The sequence below is a fragment of the Oreochromis aureus genome, linkage group 20, assembly GCF_013358895.1.
Source record: "Oreochromis aureus strain Israel breed Guangdong linkage group 20, ZZ_aureus, whole genome shotgun sequence".
Classification (NCBI taxonomy): Eukaryota; Metazoa; Chordata; class Actinopteri; order Cichliformes; family Cichlidae; genus Oreochromis; species Oreochromis aureus.
The window spans coordinates 2,398,396-2,418,219 of record NC_052961.1 but is presented as its reverse complement, the minus strand read 5'-3'; the positions used below and the strand labels follow the sequence as shown (position 1 = coordinate 2,418,219).

The 19,824-nt window shown below is 42.1% G+C and overlaps 1 protein-coding gene across 1 annotated transcript in view; it reads right to left on the bottom strand.

Annotated features, from left to right (window-relative positions):
• The window catches only part of LOC120435191 (IQ motif and SEC7 domain-containing protein 2-like), a 181,747-nt gene extending 162,694 nt beyond the window's left edge, over window positions 1–19,053 (bottom strand). Inside the window, exons 1-3 of the mRNA XM_039604257.1 lie at window positions 18,941–19,053; window positions 3,198–3,374; window positions 998–3,072 (exon numbers count right to left, since the gene is read on the bottom strand). Of these exons, the coding sequence (XP_039460191.1) occupies window positions 998–1,743 (746 nt within the window). The 5' untranslated portion in view covers window positions 1,744–3,072; window positions 3,198–3,374; window positions 18,941–19,053. The remainder of the gene's footprint in view (window positions 1–997; window positions 3,073–3,197; window positions 3,375–18,940) is intronic.
• Between the last annotated feature and the right edge of the window lie 771 nt (window positions 19,054–19,824).

The following is a 19,824-nucleotide window of genomic DNA, read 5'->3' as shown; positions in this document are numbered from 1 at the left end:
CAACAAAGCCGATCCAAGCCAACGAAAAACAACTTCAGGGTGACAAAATTAAAACAAAATGTGAGCACAAATCAAAAGAGAAAGCTAACATGGTGATCAGTACAGTACACAGTGTTTTCTTTCTGGCCTCTCAGCAAACAACCGCTCCTATTCCAAAAGTATCGGTTGCATAACGCTGTCGAGTCTTCGCTCCACCAATTATCAGTGTTTGAGATGTTGTAGCCATTTAGTTCATCTGTCTCCGGAGTCCCACACGCTCCCGCTTGTCTGCAATTTATAAAATTCCCACTACGACCTTTCACTCTGCAGCTCTATTAGCTGATAACAGGATGAATATTTATCAGTCCGGTACACCCACCAATCACACTGTCTCACCAACCTCTCTGGTTTGGATGAGGGAACGCTCGAGTGGCAAAACCTCTCCTACTTGTTTGAGTCCTTTAAAGTAAACCCTGTTCAGCTTGCTCGCATTGCTGCGCCAGCGAGGAATCAAGCAAAACAGATGTTTCCTGGTCAGACTAAGCAAGAGGGCTTGCACAAAACCTGAGTGAGAGAAGCAGCAAAGTTAGTAGCGATCAAAGTCAAAGATTTACACGAGTTTTGGCAAAGCAGACAATGTAGTGACCGGCTTCAAGCCAAGGTTACGTTTGAAAATTTAGTGATAGGATGCCATATTATAAAAACATATGTGCAATACATGTTCCTTAGTAGTTAAAAGGTTGTTACTGCAAGATTTGAAAGCATTTATTACATGAAGAAAATGGAAAAGGTGATCTGTACAGACACAAAGAGCTGTGCTGGGGGAGACGCACACCCCTCAGGATAACTGTGGCAATATGGCATCCCTTATTTTTCCCCATGAAATTAAAGGAATCTCAAGATTTACAAGCCACTTTTCACCATTTTACTGTCAGCTCTTTCCTGTGAATTTGCCTGGTTTGCCATCTTCTCGTGCTACCTTTGGCCCTGCTTGTAGTAAAAATACACTGGAACTTACAATTTGTGGTGGTGGAGGGTGTGGGCGTGATGGTTGTTGGCAGCATTGGCTCTGTGCAGGCGCTCCAGCCTTTCCTTCTCTTTCTCCACAAAGTTGGTGTTGGTGCCAGTGCTGGTGGAGGGCACGCGGGTCAGCCGGCTGTGGGCTCGCGGCTGATCCCTGGGTGGAATCGGAGGTGGGGGAGGAGCAGCCGGGGCTGAAGAGGAGATCGGAGCTGGAATTTGGGTCGGTACAGAGTGAGAGGTTGGGGTGCAAGTTGGAGAGGGAACTGGAACTGGAACTGGAGTCGGAGCAGTGCTGTTGGTGCTGTTATAGGAGTGGGAGTGGTGGGTGGAGGAGTGGTGGGTGGAGGAGTGGTGGTGCACCTGATGATGCTGGTGGTGGAGGGGGATGGAGGAGGGAGGCTGTGCCGGAGCCTGGTGCTGGCTGTTGTGGTGATGGTGATTCTTAGTGGAAATGGAAGCCGATGTGGTCTGAGCCGGCGGCGGAGGTGGCGGAGGAGGAGGGAGAGGAGGCTCGGGAGGAGGAGCAGGTGGGGGAGGAGCGACGGGCTGCCGGTCCAAACGGAGGTCCTTGTTCTCTTGGCTGAGCCGGTCCAGCTGGACCTCCAACTCTTCAATTCGGCGCCGCTGTGTTTCTAGAAGCTTCTGCTGGCTTTCAATGATGTTGTTAAGCTCAAGAAGATACTCTACGGCCCGGTTAGGGCTTTCTGGACTGCCCTGGCCTGGGCCCTGATTAGCATCCATGACTAACAGGTCTGAAAGTTAGCACTCAAGCTAATGGCTAGAGAACCTAGGGCTAAAAAAAACAGCTGTGGAAATGCCCAGTGGACAACGGTCACTTTTAGCCTAAATGCTGTCACAGTTGTTTAGATCCAGATAGTACAATTCAAGCCAGCACTGAGGCTAAATGCTAAACTTCTGCACCAAATGAAATGCTGCCTGAGTCACAGCTACTGCTAGTGCAGAGCCAAAGGCTAACTCAAAGAGTGGTGACACAAATAAGCCCCAGGGCCGAGGATACAACTCCCTCAAACTGGCCGAACACAAAGAGGAAGCTTAACACAACAAAGAAGAACTTGGACCGGATCTGAAGTTACGCAGAGCAGAGTCGCCTAACTCTACAGCCTACAGCCTACTGTGTGAAAAATAAACCCTAAAACAAAAGTACCCTTCACCCTCCCCCCCACCAGAGGTAAGTGGGGGGGAGAGGACTTTTTCTTCTTCGAGTTCTGAATCAGAGATCAAGATGGACCTCCCCCTCGCATGCACCAAACACAGAGTTTTATTGAGCTGCCGACCATTCCCTGGTTCAGTCAGGTACTCCTGCCGGGGTTCAGACCCATGACCGTTAAAACCAGAACGAATGGGTTAGAGTGCGAGATTGCCTGGTCTCGCCCGACAGTCAGAACGGTCTGTTAGACTTCCTGTTTTTCAGTGAATCAGTTGTATCCGCGCTCTGCACTCCATACAGCACATCAGAACATCAGTTTCCCAGAAGCAGGTGTGGAAAGCACAGCTGACAGAGGATTTGCTTGCCCCTCTGTATTAAACATATTGCACGTTATCATTGCTGACTCCAGTCTATTGAGATCTTGTGATACCAGTCATTTTTTCCACCAATGGTCCACTGGAGCCGTGAAGTGTGAGTTGACTAAGCATCGGCTTCCCTGCAGAGTCTCATAATATAATCCTGGGGTCAGAAGCCATGTGCTGATTTTCCAAATCTCACAGTCAGCAGATGGTTATGTTAGCTCAGTTCAGACACTTGCCATCATTAATACGACCTGGGACCGAGCTTGTAGAAATCAAAGCAACTCAAAGCTCCACAAATCAAAAAGTGTAAAGTCAGTTGAAAATCATCTTCTCATGAGCATGGAAGAGCAGAGCTTCACCTCCTCCCGGTCCATGGGTTCACCAGCAGGCCTCAGCCTGTCTTCCTGCAGTCGCTCTGTCACAGGAGGTGATAGGCAAAGGTCACAGGTCATGTTAAATATTGGTGTTCTTCCCGAACGCTGCAAGACATTTCGGTTTCACCGTCATCACCGCAATCCAGCTGGATAGCACTTCCGGATCCTTCTTCCCGTCATCCAGCCATTACATGTAAAAGAAGAAAAGAAGGGAAAAGGCAGATAAGAAGCAGAGTCAGCAGGAAACAGCATTGATGCTCTCACTGTCGTTTCTCATCCTTCTTTTATCACCTTCTCTCTGGTCCACCTTTCATCAATACCTCCTTCTCTCTTTATCTTCCTCCTTTCGCTGCTCTCTCCCTGATCTTTCTTTTCTCCTATGCTTTTCTTCCATTTGTTGTCTTTTCAAATCTCCGGCCCTTCCTGCTCTCTCACAGAACAGTTGCAAAGAGTGTGAGGTCTCTCAGCCTATAAATACCAATGACATGCTCCGTCTCAGTCATGAGAGACACGAAAAATGATCACACACACCATCAGCCTCTCCTCCTACACTATCACTATCGCTCATCTGTCTTCATCCACCTCTTTCATTCCATTTCACTCAGCTTCAGACCTTCTGCTAACCTTCTACACGGTTCTTTTTTGCATCAGAGCAGCATGTAAACACACAAAGACAACACGCTCTATAGGCACAAGCTTCCACGGTTTGGTTATAAGCAAGAAATTTCAGCAAGAAACAGCCAATTGCCAAGCTTAAAAACTGAGAACAGCATGTTGGTAACAGTGGGAGGAAACAAAAGATAATGCTGCTGAGTAATCTGATATTACCATCTGCAGCGTATATCACTTCAGTCTTAATTTCAGGCTTTCAGGGGCCGCTCAAAACTGAAGGCTTATACAACAATATAAGTTTACAACAACACACGGCAAAGTGAAGTACTCGTCTTTTATGTCTCACATACAGCGTGTCATGAAACCAAAAAAGGTGTCATAGCAGCTTTAAATGAGTGAAAATCATTAACAAAAAATTGATAAAAGGAACTGGGAAGCTGTTTGATGGACATGTGAATCTTGATCGGTGAAGGCATCGAGTCCCTGCAGGGCTGTGGGAAAAATGACCAGCGGACCGTATTTGTTTTTGATCCTTGGAAATTATTATTTATACAGGACAAAAACTATATTCCAGTTCAATAACTCCAATTAAGAGAGATGAGGTCCAACATGCAGCTCCTGGCTATAGCTACCTGCGATGACGTCCACCTGTCAGCTAAGGTGGCCACACCCCTAATGATGGAAACGATTAGCTTCAACGTAACTCAGAAAAGAGGGAGATTAAAAAGGCCAGGTGCTGCTGCCTCACATTAAAAAGACGTTCCATCTGTAGGTCTGTGAGTGAGGCCTCTTTGAGGAGACTGCTGCTGTGATTTGGTGCTATATAAAAGAAACTGAATTACCAACTGGACTGTTTAGTGACACCAAACTGCTAAAAACACCCACTAATCAGCACAGAGAGGAGAACAAAATGTCTTCACAGAAAACTGAAATTATCTGAATGTATTTGTGGGTAATGAAACTTTAAACTCTTCATACTTGATTGATCTTAGGGTCACTGCTGTGCTTTAGAAGACATTTCAGCCATATGGACTGCACCATCCATATGCACCATCACAGCCAACGTCTTTGTTTGCATGGCTGTCTTTGTGATCTACTGGCATCATGGAGCTTCTTACTCCAACCTTAAAAATGACCACTAACTGCAAAAATTCTGCTAAAACGCAGAGCTGATCCTAAACCTAACCCTAAGCCAAGGCTTTACCCTCACACAGCCGGAAGACATGTGGGAACCAACACAACGTCCACACTGACGGTCTAAAAGTGAAACCGGTCCTCAGAAGGACAGCTCTACATGCTCACACACGAGCGCTCAGCCTTCTGGTCTCTATTGCAGCGCGGCCAAACAGTTTCAGTTTTTATATCCCTTCCCATTAAGCACATTCAATTATTCATGGCTCACTAACTGACCACCATCCCTCTCTCTCTGCACATCACCGCTTCATGTCTGCTCCACACAGAGCGTTTGTGTGTGACTGTTAAGTTTGCTCACACTGAATAGTTTTTAAGTTTGTTCCTGCCAAGACATCAGTTATCAGTGTTGACACGAAGCCGAACTTTGAGGACAAAAACTGACAGTGTTTCTGTTGATGACAAAGGAATTAAAGAGGAGTTAATGATGAATAACTGAATCATTAAACATTTCTTTACAAAGAAGTTGATGGTGGAATTGTACTTTAACCCTTTCTTGGCTGTTTGAGCATCTAAACTGTTAAAGCCTTCGGCGCTGCTGGACAAAGGCTGCATCAGAAGACTTTGAGCTTATTTAATGATCAAATGGTTTTACTCGTTTAATTAGCTAATAATCTTACATAGGAAACTGAAATGGCTCATTTCTTACTTTAACATATTAACAATCATCCTTTGTTAGCCCAGCAGATCCTCAAGTGCATCCTTCTCTGATTGTCCATCAGAAATTATAAGCTGAGTAAATTCTTACAAACTGACAACAAAAAAGTAGAACCAGTCTGCTTTTACACAGTGACCTCATTAATGGACAAATGATTTCAGGAACAGATGTGCAGAGCAGATCTGGTGTAAACAGTGTTGCATTTAGCAGATGAAGAACCAATCGTGTCCCTCGATGCAAACCAGCACAGACCATCAATCACAGTTTGCATCCATTTATTGCTCAGTCGCACTGGAACAATCTGTGGTTGCACAGTGACTGCGCTGAATGTCTGTCACCAAATACAAAGACAAAGTAGTCGTGGCAACCAGCTGGTTGAGTACAGGTTAACCATCTAATTTAATTATATTTATATGGCACCAAATCATAACAACAGCCACCCCGAGGTGCTTTATAATGTAAAGACCTGGGTGTCCTAGGTGTCCATTTTTACAGTTGGGAAACAACCTCCAAACAATCAGACTGACTCACTCTGAGCCAATGAAAACAACTCATCAACAGGGGACTTCATTCAACTGGTTGCCCACTGGCTGTATTCTGGTAATATATTCTATATAAAAGAAAAGTTGCTCATGGAATTTTGCAGTTAAACTGTCTGTCTGTTAAACTGTTGTTAAATGTCTTTCCATGTAGTTGCCAACATTCATATGCTCTGATTAAAGACTCTTATTGTTGGTTTTTTGCCATCTTTATGGACCAAAGTTGCTTGAAGATGGCAAATGGCTGTGAGCTGTGATTTTGTAACGTATTCCATTATGTTACTCAATGAGAGTAACGTATTCTGAATACTTTGGATTACTTATTATCAAGCTTTTTACAACTACATGAATGTACTATTACTGTGTGATTTATTATTATTACTGAAGGCTACTCACCATACCAATACCAAATAGATGTTTAAATCTTAATATAAATGAGTAACAGTAGGTGGACATTAGGTAAAGCTGCACTTTTGGCAGCGATCTCGTATAGAAAACTATTCCGCGCGTATATAAAACAGGTCCGCGGCTCCGAACCGTAGTAAAGGGACCTCTGGCTAATACGTCGGGTTCGTGTCGGGCTCGTAGCTAAAAACTAACGTCTGTTTTCTCTGCACAGGAGCCAAGATAAAACATGAGCAGCACAAACATTACAGTAGCCCACATTACTGTTCCACATATTTCTCACACTGGCCCAAGTGGTGGTACACAGATTAAACATCTAAATGTGGGTTTGCAAAGGTCTGGTAGAATTTACTGACTCCCAAAAACAGGAGTGGTAATCCATCCACATGAAAGATGCTATAGACCTGGATACTGTCTGACAATATTAAAGCAGACATGTGCAGAGGTGGACTGTGGCTATGCTGGACAAAGGACATTTCAGATAGAGCTGCCAGGCAGGAGGAAACAGAGGAGCATCACAGAGAAGATTCATGGATGTAGTGCAGGGAGTTGGTGTGACAAACGATGCTAGAGGATAGGATGAGATGAGAGCAGATGATCTGCTTTGGCGACCCCTAAAGGTAGCAGCTGAAATAAGACAAAGAAGAAGAGAAGAAGATACCTGTGAAGTCTGTGAAGGTTCTCAGTCATCCTGGTCATCGTAGTCTAAGGAGCTTGGAAAGAAAAGCGTCTGGACTTCTTTAAGTTTCTTAAAGACGTTTCACCTCTCAGCTTCTTCAGTGAGTTGAAGAAGCTTCTCGGATGAGACGCTTTTCTTTCCAAGCGCCTTACAATACCCAGATACAGTTTGTATTTTGAGTCTGGTGTAAGAGAGTGCACTCAGGTTGTGTTACTTTTACTGTTGCAGCACTTGTTGTGTTTTAAACTGTTTTTCTGCAATAACAAGGCAGGCTACGTGTAGTATGGGTGGTGCAGCCCTACTCATAACCAGCAGGAGGAGGATACACAGCACTGATGGTGGTACAATTAGCATGATTGTAGTTTCTGTGTTTATGCAACTCAATTTAATGAAATTTATATAGCGCTGGTTTACAAGATGCTTCACAGTGTAAGTCAAGAACCCTGCACCATCAGGACCTACATGCTCACCTACAGGCTCGTTATAAATCTTTACTGTAGAAGAATTCATAACTATGGTTGATAAGAGAGTCAACAAGTGGAAACACAACCTGTTTTATTCGTGGGCAGTGAACTACATGAACATACAGAAAAGTAATTCGTTCCATTTATTTTCTTAACAGCGTATCCATCACAGCGCTGCAGTGGGGCTGGGTGGTGTACACCTGGACAGGTTGCCAGCCTATCACAGCACCTGGTATTTCCAGGCAGCCCCTCATCCAAGAACTAGCCTGGCCTGACACTGTTACACGTGTGTCATCAGATGAAATCAGGGTGTCATGGTATCAGCTGCTCTGCATTTTATTATTTTTCCTGCCTTCACCATGGAGATCACAGGATTGGTTCAATTTGTTGGTTTTTCCAGAAAGAAATCTCAAAAAGTTCAAGACTGATATCGATGACATGTTTCTAGAAGTGAGGCTTTGCCTAAGTTAGGAACAGGAATAGAACTTTATTGTCATTGTACACGTACAACAGAATTATGGGAAGTGGATTCAGGCATTTTTGAAAGGTTTCAGTACTTTTGTGAGCAAAATTGGACAAATACATATCAAATTTGAACTTTAATGGTCTTTATGGTCTAATTTGGATCCATGAGCTCAATTCACGCAGGACATGGAGGAAATGCTCAGCCTCGGTGGAGGTACGGTAACCCCGACTGATCTCGTCAAACTACAATTTCTAAAATCGCTGATGATTTTTAAATATTTCCATAAATCTTTGTTATTATGCACTGGTTTCATGGGAAAATAGCACAAAACAGTCATTTACTGTGTGACATAATCCTATTTCTGAGTTCTAAATTTTACACTGAATTCAATCTTCACTCTTTGCTCTGCATGTGCACACAATTCATCAGCGTGTGGGCGGCTTGAACCTTTTTTTTCCTCTATGATCTTTTACATAATTTCGATCTTATTTAACAGCAGTGGGACTATTTTAATTGGCCACTTTCAGTCATGTTATTTGCCACAAACACACAAGTTCTTACAACCCACACGTTTCACACACAGCAGCCTCATTCACACACAGCAGCCTCATTCCACTACGCATGTGCAACATATGCACAGTTAAAACAGGCACATGCAACACACACACACACACAACACACACACACACACACACACACACACATATGCACACACAACACACACACACACACACACACACACACACACACACACACACACACACACACACACACACACACCCCATATTGGTCTGTGTGGCCTATATAGCCGACAGCTACATGCACATGACACGCATATGAGAGCGCACACTCACACACACACGATGCAGCATCCAGAAAAAAAAAAAACGAGTCTCACAGGTTTCAGCGGCTCCTGCAGAGGTGATGGAGGGATGAAGGTGGAGGAGGAAGAGGGAGGATTATTGATCCAAGCTCATCCCTCTCTCCCCTCCTTCGCTGACGCTGCTGTCACCATCATTTCCCTCAGGAAAAAAAAAAAAGAAGTGCTGCTGATGCTCCGAGGTTTCGCTCTCTTCTTTTTCCTCTTCACCAGATTACGATCAGTTCAATCCCTCCTTCTGTTCTCGCTCTCTGTCTTCACGTATTCCTCTGCTCGCCCCACTGCTGCTGCTGCAGGCCGGCTCCTCTCCTCTTCTTGCTGCCGAGTCAATCTCTTTCTAATTATCATTCCTCTGCGTCTGACAGCCGAGGGATCCGCTGCTGCGGCGCTGATGATCTCCCTTCGTCTGCATGAGCGTGTGAACGGACAACGCTTTGGTTAATGTCACTGATGAAGTATTAGTTTTCTTCTCCTCTGCTATGTTGCCGTAGAAAGAGGAGGAGGAAGGAGGGGGAGGTGTTGTGTCCGGACAGGCTGCTTGGATGGATGGATGAAAGGATGGATGGAGGAGGTAGAAACCGTAGAGAGGGAGAAAGGAGGGAGGAAGAATGTGTGTAGGTAGAGAGGGAAAACGTGCACCGTCACACAGCGACACATGCAGAAAACACATCAGCTGCAAGCGCTGGTTTACCACACGACCAGCATCATTGCACCGATATCACAGAGGGTGTTAGAGGCTGAATGCAGCTCTGTAGTTCCTGCATATTTTACTAATACTGTGCCAACGCTGTGGTCCAAAGACCAAGTGCAATAAAATATATCCATCTTTGATAAGAATGCATGGAATAAAAACTTAGCTGGTGGACCCAGACTGTAAAATGCAATATTGTGTTTAATTAAAAATATTAAATAGGCTGAACTCAATTTTTATCAATTTGTTATTAAAACTCGATTTGAATAAGTTACCAGTACTTTTTATGCAAAAAATGCTGATAAACTCAATTTATTTGAGTTGTCTTAACATAGAAAAACTAAGTAAGCTGGAAGTTTTGCTTCTCAGTGCGGAAGGATGAAAGATGTGTTTTGAAAATGCCACGTGACTACCGTCGTCCTCCCTCCCGGATCAGTCCGCATTTTTTATGGAATATGTTGAGCAAACCTGGAGAAGCGTCAGCTCAAGATATTATTGTTGTCATTGCTGTGGATCTTTACCTGATACACTGACTTGGTGAGTAAATGTTTACTCTTATTCAAACTGATTTTGTGGCTTCTCTTAGTTTAGCACCAGGTTCAAAATCTTGCTAGCTAGTTAGTGTTAGCCTAGCGTTGCTGCTGCCGCTGGGCTCATGTTACTTAAACATTAACACCACAGCCTTAAAAACCTTATATAAAAATGTGTCATTGAAATTTTCTATTGATTGTTTGAAATAAAAAAAGTGAGATAAGAGCCCAGACAAAATTCTTCGGGAGGTGCAGCCGTTAGGGGTGGGTGGGGGGTATTTTCAATCCATAGCCATAACTAACTAACTAAATATATATATCATGTTTAACCTGAGTAGCAAAAGACCACAGGGGGGTTGAAAACAATACACCAGGAGCTGGCTGTGCTTGCCGGCTCTATCGAGCCTTGACCTCCCGGTCAGCTATCGCGCTGGTGGATAACAGAGCTCTCTGAAAACGTGGAAGCACTTTTATAAATATGTGATATTTTGATAAATCAAGTAGATATTTGAACTTTACACAGCTACATTCTCACCTGAAAATATCTTAAAAGGTTATTTTGTGAGTAGTCTGAGGAAAAGGAGGATCGCATTTGTCGGCTGCGGTTGTCGGAGCCTGTGCGTACTTGTAAGCGCGGCAATGGCGGAGGAGCGCCGCTGAAAAACTTATTACTTTTTCTGGGTCACAAAATAAACTTTTAAGATATTTTCAGGCGAGAATGTAGCTGTGTAAATTTCAAATATCTGCTTGATTTGTCAAGACATCACATATTTGCAAAAATGCTCCGAGTTTTCAGAGACATCCATTTTTTTTCATGCTTTGTGGCAGCTTTAGAACATCTGTGGCATCTATTAATGTCAAATCTAGCCTTTATTTAACAACATAAGCAAACTCTATGTTACAATGATTGCACAGCAATTAAGGATCAAATCAATGTTCTGTTTTTTTCTCCCTCTGCTTGCTTCTTACTGTCTTTGAGGTTCGGGACCAGCACTCCTGCTGTTGGACAGAAAGACATCAGTAAGTATTTTGGTTTTCCAATATATTAGCAACTGTCAGTGACATTTATATTAATCAGGCTGAACTTTAATCATACTTTAGATCAGCCTGTTTTACTTATTGTTTTATTTGTGCTTTGGTTTGGGGAAGTTGTTTCTTTACTGATCTTTTCCTGTCTTCTGTTATTAGACTTGAGATATGACTGCACTATGCTGTTGCTGGTGACTCCAGTTAATTCTACAAGACATGCTGTGTAAGTAAACAAACAACAACAGTTTGGTCTGCATTTCTTGAAAGATCACATCCCCAAACTTAGTTTAGAGGGTCTACACTGTATATAGTGAAGTCTGCAAGTTTTCTAACAGCAAAATCTGTTTTGTGCCCAAAATCATTTTGCACATCATTAGAATGAAAGTTATTGGCCATGTTTGCATAGCCCTTTTTAAAATGATGCTTTCATGACATTATTGTGTGTTGGGTGGTGGTCAGGGCTATCCAGACTGACAATTTGGGACATTGAATGTCACCTCTCCGGTGGGGAGGGAGCCTGAGATTGTCTAAATTGGAGTCTGTTTTATACCAAATGCAGAAAGAAATGTTTTAAGAAAGCAATTAAGTTCATGTTCCAAAAAATATGATTGTTTGCTTGCAGGACACCAGGAGAGATGAGTCCTCCGTCACAGATGGTGTGGTCAGTGAAGATGGTCGCCTGTAGGTTCAAGCTCATTGCATCTCCAACCCACATCCACTGCTACTGTACTTAAGGGAAGTTAAAGACTTTCTTCTGCACCTACATTTGGATCACCTCGATCCATGACAGCCATTCAGGCAGTAATGCCTGGACTGGAAACAAGCATCCTTCAAATAATACAACATTCCAGCTCCTGTGTTGGAATGGAAAACAAATGTGTTGTTTAAATTAGAGACTGCACTTGTGACAGAACAATAAATATTTTATTTTGATTATATAAGTAATGTAAGTACAAAACAAACTGTGGTAGGCCTAAACTTATTTTCAGAATAATTACATCTGAAACTTTGTTTCATTGTAAGATTATAATTGTTGTTCAGCAGAACATGTCCAGTATGTTGGCTGTTATACTTTGTTGTGTTTGAAAATAAAAGTTGGGCTCATTTTAACATCATTACAAAAAGTGTTGTTAATTATTTTTAATCATATTCATGGTACCACAAATTGTTTTTTCATTTAATTGAACTTGAAATGTTTGTCAGTAGGTAAACAAATAGTATTGTACAGTCAGAAATATCAAGTTATTCTTAATACTGCAGACTTGCAATGTATAAGTTTATGGAACGCCAGGACTGCCATAATGAATTACTTAAATACACCATTAAATAATTAATTAAATGTGGCAATAATTAATTAAAATGGGAATTAATTAATTAAATACATAGTTATGACACATGTAATTAATTAATTATTGACACATTTAATTAATTATTTATGTATTTCACATTTTAATTAATTATTGACACATTTAATTAATTAATTATTGACACATTTAATTAATTATTTATGTATTTCACATTTTAATTAATTATTGACACATTTAATTAATTATTTCATGATATATTTATTTATTTCATTTTGGCAGTCCTGGCGCCTGGCTCTCATCATGAATTAATTTTATCTGTCAGCCTCACCCATCAAACTCAGGGGGCGGGGTTAACGCTGATCGACTCAAAACCATTGCTTTGGCCTGGTGGCCACTGTTTTTAGCCCACAACAACCGGCAGAACTGAACTTTGAAAAACCCTGTTTGTGTGTCACCAAATACCGTTTTAATATTTTTTAGCCGAGAATGTAGTGGTTTAATCTTCATATGTCTGGTCGGTTTGTCAAGATACAGCCTCTTTGCAAAAGTGCTTGATGATTTCGGAGATGTCTGCCCAGTCTCACAGCAAAGCGTGGGATAGACCCGCTCGCCTCGCAAGCAATCGAGCTGTTGTTACCGCCGACAAAGCGCAGGCCCCGGTACACAGCTGTAATAACCCCGCTGACACTGACTTATTTTACTGAGGTTATATTTATCGGGGTTTATTTCCTGATGTTCGTATGTGTCCTCGTGTTTCAGTCGCCAATTCTGAATTATAACTAACATTAAAAACATGTTTAAGGAGGAGAGAGAGCAAATAAATTCGATTAACAGCTGATCTTTGGGTTTCTGTTCAGTAATCAGCGTGACCTGTGTATAAACGTATAAAAGAGAAAACGTTGGTGTTTCCGTCATGTAGTAACTGCTGGCTTTAACTGTACAAAGGTTGTTCTACACTATGAAGCACATACAGACTTCATGATGTTCGGCTAATATTTTTATTGTGAATATTAATCATGAGGGTGACCTGTACACCACGGAGCAAGATCAGCATCTCTCCACGATATCTTCAGATCTCTAAGTTAACACAGAGTTTCCCAGCTGACTATCTAACTGTCATCTACGAATATGTCACGGGTCATATCAATATGATTTTACAGAAAAGCATCCTTAATACTGCCAACTATTCCAGAGACGTGAAAATCTACAGCATAAGAACACAAAATTATAGCAGTCTAACGCAACACTGTAACAGAGATGAACCGTCAGTTTGTCGCAGATCAAAGTGGAATGAAAGTGATTGGTTGAACAGATGTTCGTGATCTGTGTTATCTCCATTTTCATCAGTGTAAGAGACTCAGCAGCAGATTAGACTAACAGTTATACATTTAATAAATTACCAAATGAATCCACGATCGAACCTGTTCCGACAATTTGAGTTTGTATTCCCTCAGCTGCAGACTCGCTGCTGTTTAAATGTTTGAGAGGAAGATTAGATATAAAGCAAACATCAAACATAGACTCAGTCTGCGGTCACATTTGATATGAGGCCAGCACGGATATTGGCTGTGTCCTGTTTTAAGATCATACATGTAAAATTGTTGTCTGACCTCCGTCGATCCAGCCGCTCAGAGTCCGTGGTTACCATGGTTACTGCATAAGCAGCTATAATGTAAACATTACGCAGCATGGGTGTTTATGTTTTCATTGCAAAAGAACTGTCTGAATGGTTAACTGACGTTAACTTGGATAAATTATAGTTAAGGAGTATCACAGATAACGCCCATGTGAGCTGCTGAAATCAGTAGGCTATTACTGAAATACACGTGCTATATCATAAACTACGATATAAATAGGGAGGTCCTATTAACATGTTTAGTTTTAAAGGACACCTTCCTGCCTTTAGTCTCATTCATGAGCAGTATTAGTTTTCTTCTAACATCCAGAAGTCTGCACGATGTGTTTCACAGTTTGTAACAAACCTTTACAGTTAAACATAACATGACCGAAAAAAAAAAAAAAAAAAAAAAAAAAAAAGAGAGAGAGAGAGAGAGAGAGAGAGAGAGAATCACACAAATTATATGTTAAGCTCATTTATTTTTAGTTAAGTAAACTCTAAAAATTCTAACATAGCTGGTGCTTAGAATACAGTTAAATAACTATTAAAAACAGATGATATAATATTTCTGTCCAGGTTGCAGTCTTCATCTTGAACATGCTGTTGCAAACTCTGCTCCTCTCGGTGGAAATGCGCCTTCTCTTTCCTCTTTGTATAAAAACATTTTAAAAGTCAGTTTAATCTCAAAATTCACTGTTAAATCCGAAACACACCAGATAAAGAAAAGCGAATAGTTCAGTCTAACACATGTGCCAGTGAACATTAAACGTCTGTAAAACTCTGCAGTTATGAAACATAACTTTAATTTGAGCCAAACCGATTTGCTCAGTTGTAAATAAAACAGCGAAGTAAACGTGACCCGACAGACAAAACCTGAGTGAATTAAGTCCAGCGTTTAACCACTGAGAGCTAAAACTCAGGTGAGGTTTCAAAGCTGTGTGCAGGTAATTGGACATCAGCTGCCGATAAAGTGGCTTCGCCTATAAAGTCCTCTGTAAGGAAACAAGCTCCAGCAGCTCTGCGCTCGGGAAAAATACTATATTTACTTATGTTGTGCAGAAAAATGCGCTGACATTGCGTTATATCGAGCACCGGCTGCCCAGTTAAACTGTGACTATCACCAGGTAACGTGGGCGTGTTTCTTGAATTAGCAGCAGGTGTTAAACAGCTGACAGGTGAGGAGGACGCATGCAGGTAAACTGAGGGCCTGCTGAGCTGATCGCTGGTGTCCTGAGAAACATGTCAGCTCGTTCTTTATGTTACAGAAGCACAGAGACACAAGACCAGGCGGAAAGAGACGATCGTTCGGTGAAAATGCGAATCTGCGAATGCAACATGTGGAACACGGAGAGTGGAATATGTAAACAAACCGGTTGACGTAACCCCTCGGTGCACTCTGCATGCTGACTGTTAGCAGAGCTACTGAAATCTCTGAAAACATCTGAGCACTTTTGCAAACATGTTCTATGTTGACAACCTGACCAGACATGTGAAGATTACAGCGCGACATTCGCGGCTAAAACACTGTTAAAAGTGTAGTTGGTGACAGAAAAACGGGGTATTTTAAAACTACACCACCATTGCTTGCTGCCTGTGATTTGAAACGCATTCTGGGATACCTGGCTGCCTCAAGTCTACAGAAGCAATCGATTATCTACGATCGACCTGTTTTGACTTACATTGCACGGCAACCAATCAAATGTTAGAGAAGCTGCATGGGCAGTGTTAACCCCGCCCCATGAGTTTGATGGGTGAGTCTGACAGATAAAATTAATTCATGATGAGAGCCAGGCGCCAGGACTGCCAAAATGAAATAAATAAATATATCATGAAATAATTAATTAAATGTGTCAATAATTAATTAAAATGTGAAATACATAATTAATTAATTAAATGTGTCAATAATTAATTAATTAAATGTGTCATAACTATTTATTTAATTAATTAATTCCCATTTTAATTAATTATTGCCACATTTAATTAATTATTTAATGGTGTATTTAAGTAATTCATTATGGCAGTCCTGGCGTTCCATATAAGTTGTCCTAACAGTCATCTTAAGTAAGCTTTACTTAGTTTTTTTGAGGCAACGAGTTTCCTTAATTTTTTTGAGTTCTGGGAACTAATTAGATTTTACAGTGCAGGTTTGGTAAATTAACCTTTAGCATCTCATGCTCGACAGTGACATGTTAGAGTTAGGGCTGTGTTCACATCTGTTCCTTTATATGGAATTTTGACCTATTTGTTCCTTATGACGGGATATTTGTAGCCAAGTGCATGTTAAAGACTTGATCTGAGAGTTAGCATCTTTTAGTTTTTTTAGGATAGATTACTCTAAAATTTAGTGTGTGGCTAAAATGCAAGCTAACCCTACATGTTTTACTCGTGACCTGTTGGTGGTTAATGGCCTTGTTTTAGATTTATTATCTGGTGGTTATTTACTAAACTTAAAGTGTGAAGATTATGAGAAAAACCACAGGAATATGAAAACACGTACTGCAATAACAGGTCACTTTTAAATGTCTGATATTTAACGGCAGGTGTTTCTCTTGTAGACTGTATACAATCACTTGTGGAGATGCCTTAAACCTGCATTCTGCCAGCAGGGGGCGACTCCTCTGCTGTATTGAACACACCCAGTTAACACATTCCTGATGAGTTTATGGGCTAAATCACTAGTTTCAGGCTGCTAATGGTGCTCCTATTAGCATGAGAAGGGCATATAAAGCAGGGCATGCTCATGGACAGCTCAGCTTAAGGCTTCACAACAAAAATTCACTAACTGTGTTCATCATTCATATACAGTCTATGTTTCGTCTCTGGTATTATGTGTAGTGAAGGAACCATAAACGCTGTGCTAGAGATATGATCGGTAACTTGTGCATTAATGTCAGAGTCATTTTTGGCTTTTAATTATTTTTTGAACTGTTCCTTTTCCAGAGTGGAATGATTGTACAGCATATAACTTTCAAGCACGGTGGTGGTAGCATCAAGCTCCGGCTTTGCTGTCAGTATTGGTGCATTACACAAAGTGGACAGAATAATGAAATCAACTTGCACACAGGTGTTCCAACAGGACAATCATCCCAAACACACATCACAGCTGGATTTAGAAGCTCATTACCTCAAAATACAAAATATATTTAAATTTGTGAACCCAATTCTTGCTTTTTAAGGTCATTAAGGATGTATGCTGTACAATCATCTGATCCTGGAAAATTCATGCCTATGATGACAGTATGTAAACGCATATCTGCGACTCCAGTAAGTACCAGCTAACAATAACATACAAAAGTGCTTTCTTTTAATGGCTTACCTAGGTGTTACCACAAATGTGTCAGCAAAGTCAATGAAAAGCAGCCCAAGTGCTACAGAAATAAAGCTGGGGGAGGAGGTATGAATTCATGCCATGTTATCATCAGCCACAGATGATACGACATGTTATGGACGAATAAAAAACACTTAGTTTATCGAATCATACGCAGCCATATATGCACAGATGGTTTCTGACACATGTGCCCACTGGCCACCCTGTAAGAGAACCACGACTGAAACAGACTCGTTACAGTCACTGAGGAACATTTGAATCTTTACAGTCATTTTGTCTCTGTGTTATTTGTAGTTGTTGTTTTGTAGTTTTTTTGGGTTGATGTCACTTTGTGGTATTTTTTTTCCTCTGGTCATTCAGGCCCTTAATAAAAAAAAATTCTCTTGCGTGTCTGAGAAAATTTGTACATTTCCATCGTTTTTAAAGACTGTATATATGAGATGGACGTAGATTACAGGAGGGAAAAGTAAAGCCATGCATTAAACCACCATTCTTTCTAAAAACCAGCAGAGGACGACTTTCGGGGAAGTCAGACCGTGGCCCTCAGCTCCTCTGACCTCCGGCTTCAGTAAACATGTTCCCGATGAGTTTATAGTCTCCGCTGTTAGTTTCAAGTCACACGATATCAATTACTTTGTAAATTATGGTCGGCACGAGTCTCCACAACTAGAAAACTGCAGCGTGTCCTTTAGAGCAGGTCTACCTTGTGACTGAGAAGCTGCTAACATACAGCGGCCCATACACTCATGATGTCATGTTTCCAAACACTTTTGCTGCCTCAAAACAGAACCTCATTCACGGTGCCTATGTCCATCCTTCATATACAGTCTATGGTCTTTCCAGTCAGATTTGATCCTTCTTCATATTTGGTTCGTGCGTCCTTGTGGTCTTTCATCTTTCACTACAGTCGATTTTTCCTCACTTTGGTCAGCAGCAGCCTCTGACCCCTCACGCCTGCGTTTCGGTTTTCACTAATCCTGCCTTACGTAAATAATGACAGAAGCAGCACATAACAGTTACGACGTTAAATAATAACCTGAGATATAAAAACAGTAAGAAGATTACAGACATCATGGTTCTTTAGCTCTGTGGCTGCAGTTAAGCTGCACTGGCACAGTTTGCTACACTCTATAAAATCATATGTAATTTGAATGAAAGGCCCACACTTAATAGCGCAGGGTCAGTTCGCACGCATCACAGTGAGGATTTCACTGGACTCGTGTACAGGCTGCAGCATCAGGCCTACAGATTTCAGCCCAGGCTGCTGACATGATTCAGAGGATCGATACAGCTGATCGCAGATTCTGAGCGTCTCCGCGGAGATCAAGACAATGTTTTCGGTTACGGTCTCATTCTGCGCGCGCTGTTTTCAGGCTATGTGACAGAAAAGCCAATTAACCGCCAGCGCTAATTAACGATGACAGCACGAGCGCTCAAAAGCGACAGCAGCGCTGACAAAACTGTTTTTAATAAAGCACGAAAATGAAAAGTTGACGCTCTCTGATGTCTGCGGTCATTCATACACGGCAGAAAACACACGCGCGCGCGCGCGCGCGCACACACACACACACACACACACACACACACACTGAGCCGCCGTTACGCAAAGGTTCATGAAGGATTTGAGAATAACTCACCTCGTCCTCTGTCCTCTGCTGTGAAATGAGAATAATCCCCATCTCACACACACAGACACACACTCTCTGTCACCGCAATCCGCTGCTGGGAGCTGTGGCCGCAGACGGAGCCAAAGATCTTCCAACTCCAACAGGATGCGCCGCTGTGTCAGTAAAAGTAGGCTGAAGCATTATGATAAGGCGGAGGCGCGCGCGCCTGCAGTTCCCGTGATGGCCGCTTGAGGCTGACTCCAAACGGAGTCCGTCTCCACAGACTCTCATGTTAAAATGTACCTGAGGTTTTTTTATGGCTCATACTGAATGCAAGGAATGCTTCAGCTTTGGCTCACTGGCTGCTTTGATTGTCCTCACGTCCACGAACACAGGGGTGTCCAACTCCAGGCCTCACGGCTGGTGTCCTGCAGGTTTTAGATGTGTCCTTGATCCAACACAGCTGATTCAAATGGCTAAATTACTGAATGCGGCTGGGTTACCATGGTAATAGAGCTAGTGTCAGTCAATCCATAGTTTTCACGTGACGTTAGACCTACTGGGACACGCCCACTTGGAGAACAACACAATACTGCGGTCCTTTGCCAAACACAGACATCACTTTGAAAGTTGTTGAGTTTAACTCAGTTGCTGTGCAACATTTATTTAGAGCTGTCAGCAGGATGTAGAGTGTGGCACCAACATGTCAGCCCTTCATGTGTTCAACTTCTGAGACCTTTTCTGTGGTTCGTTCAAAGTGGCCAAACTTGGAAAAAGTCTCACAAAGCCGAACATTAAGAACCAGGAGGGAGTGAAAACGCAGCAGAGTGAGACCTCCTGGCTTTGTGACACTCTCTGATGGCTCGGTTAATCAGAGTCCTGCATGCACTTCTGCTGCTGCACCTGCTGCAGCC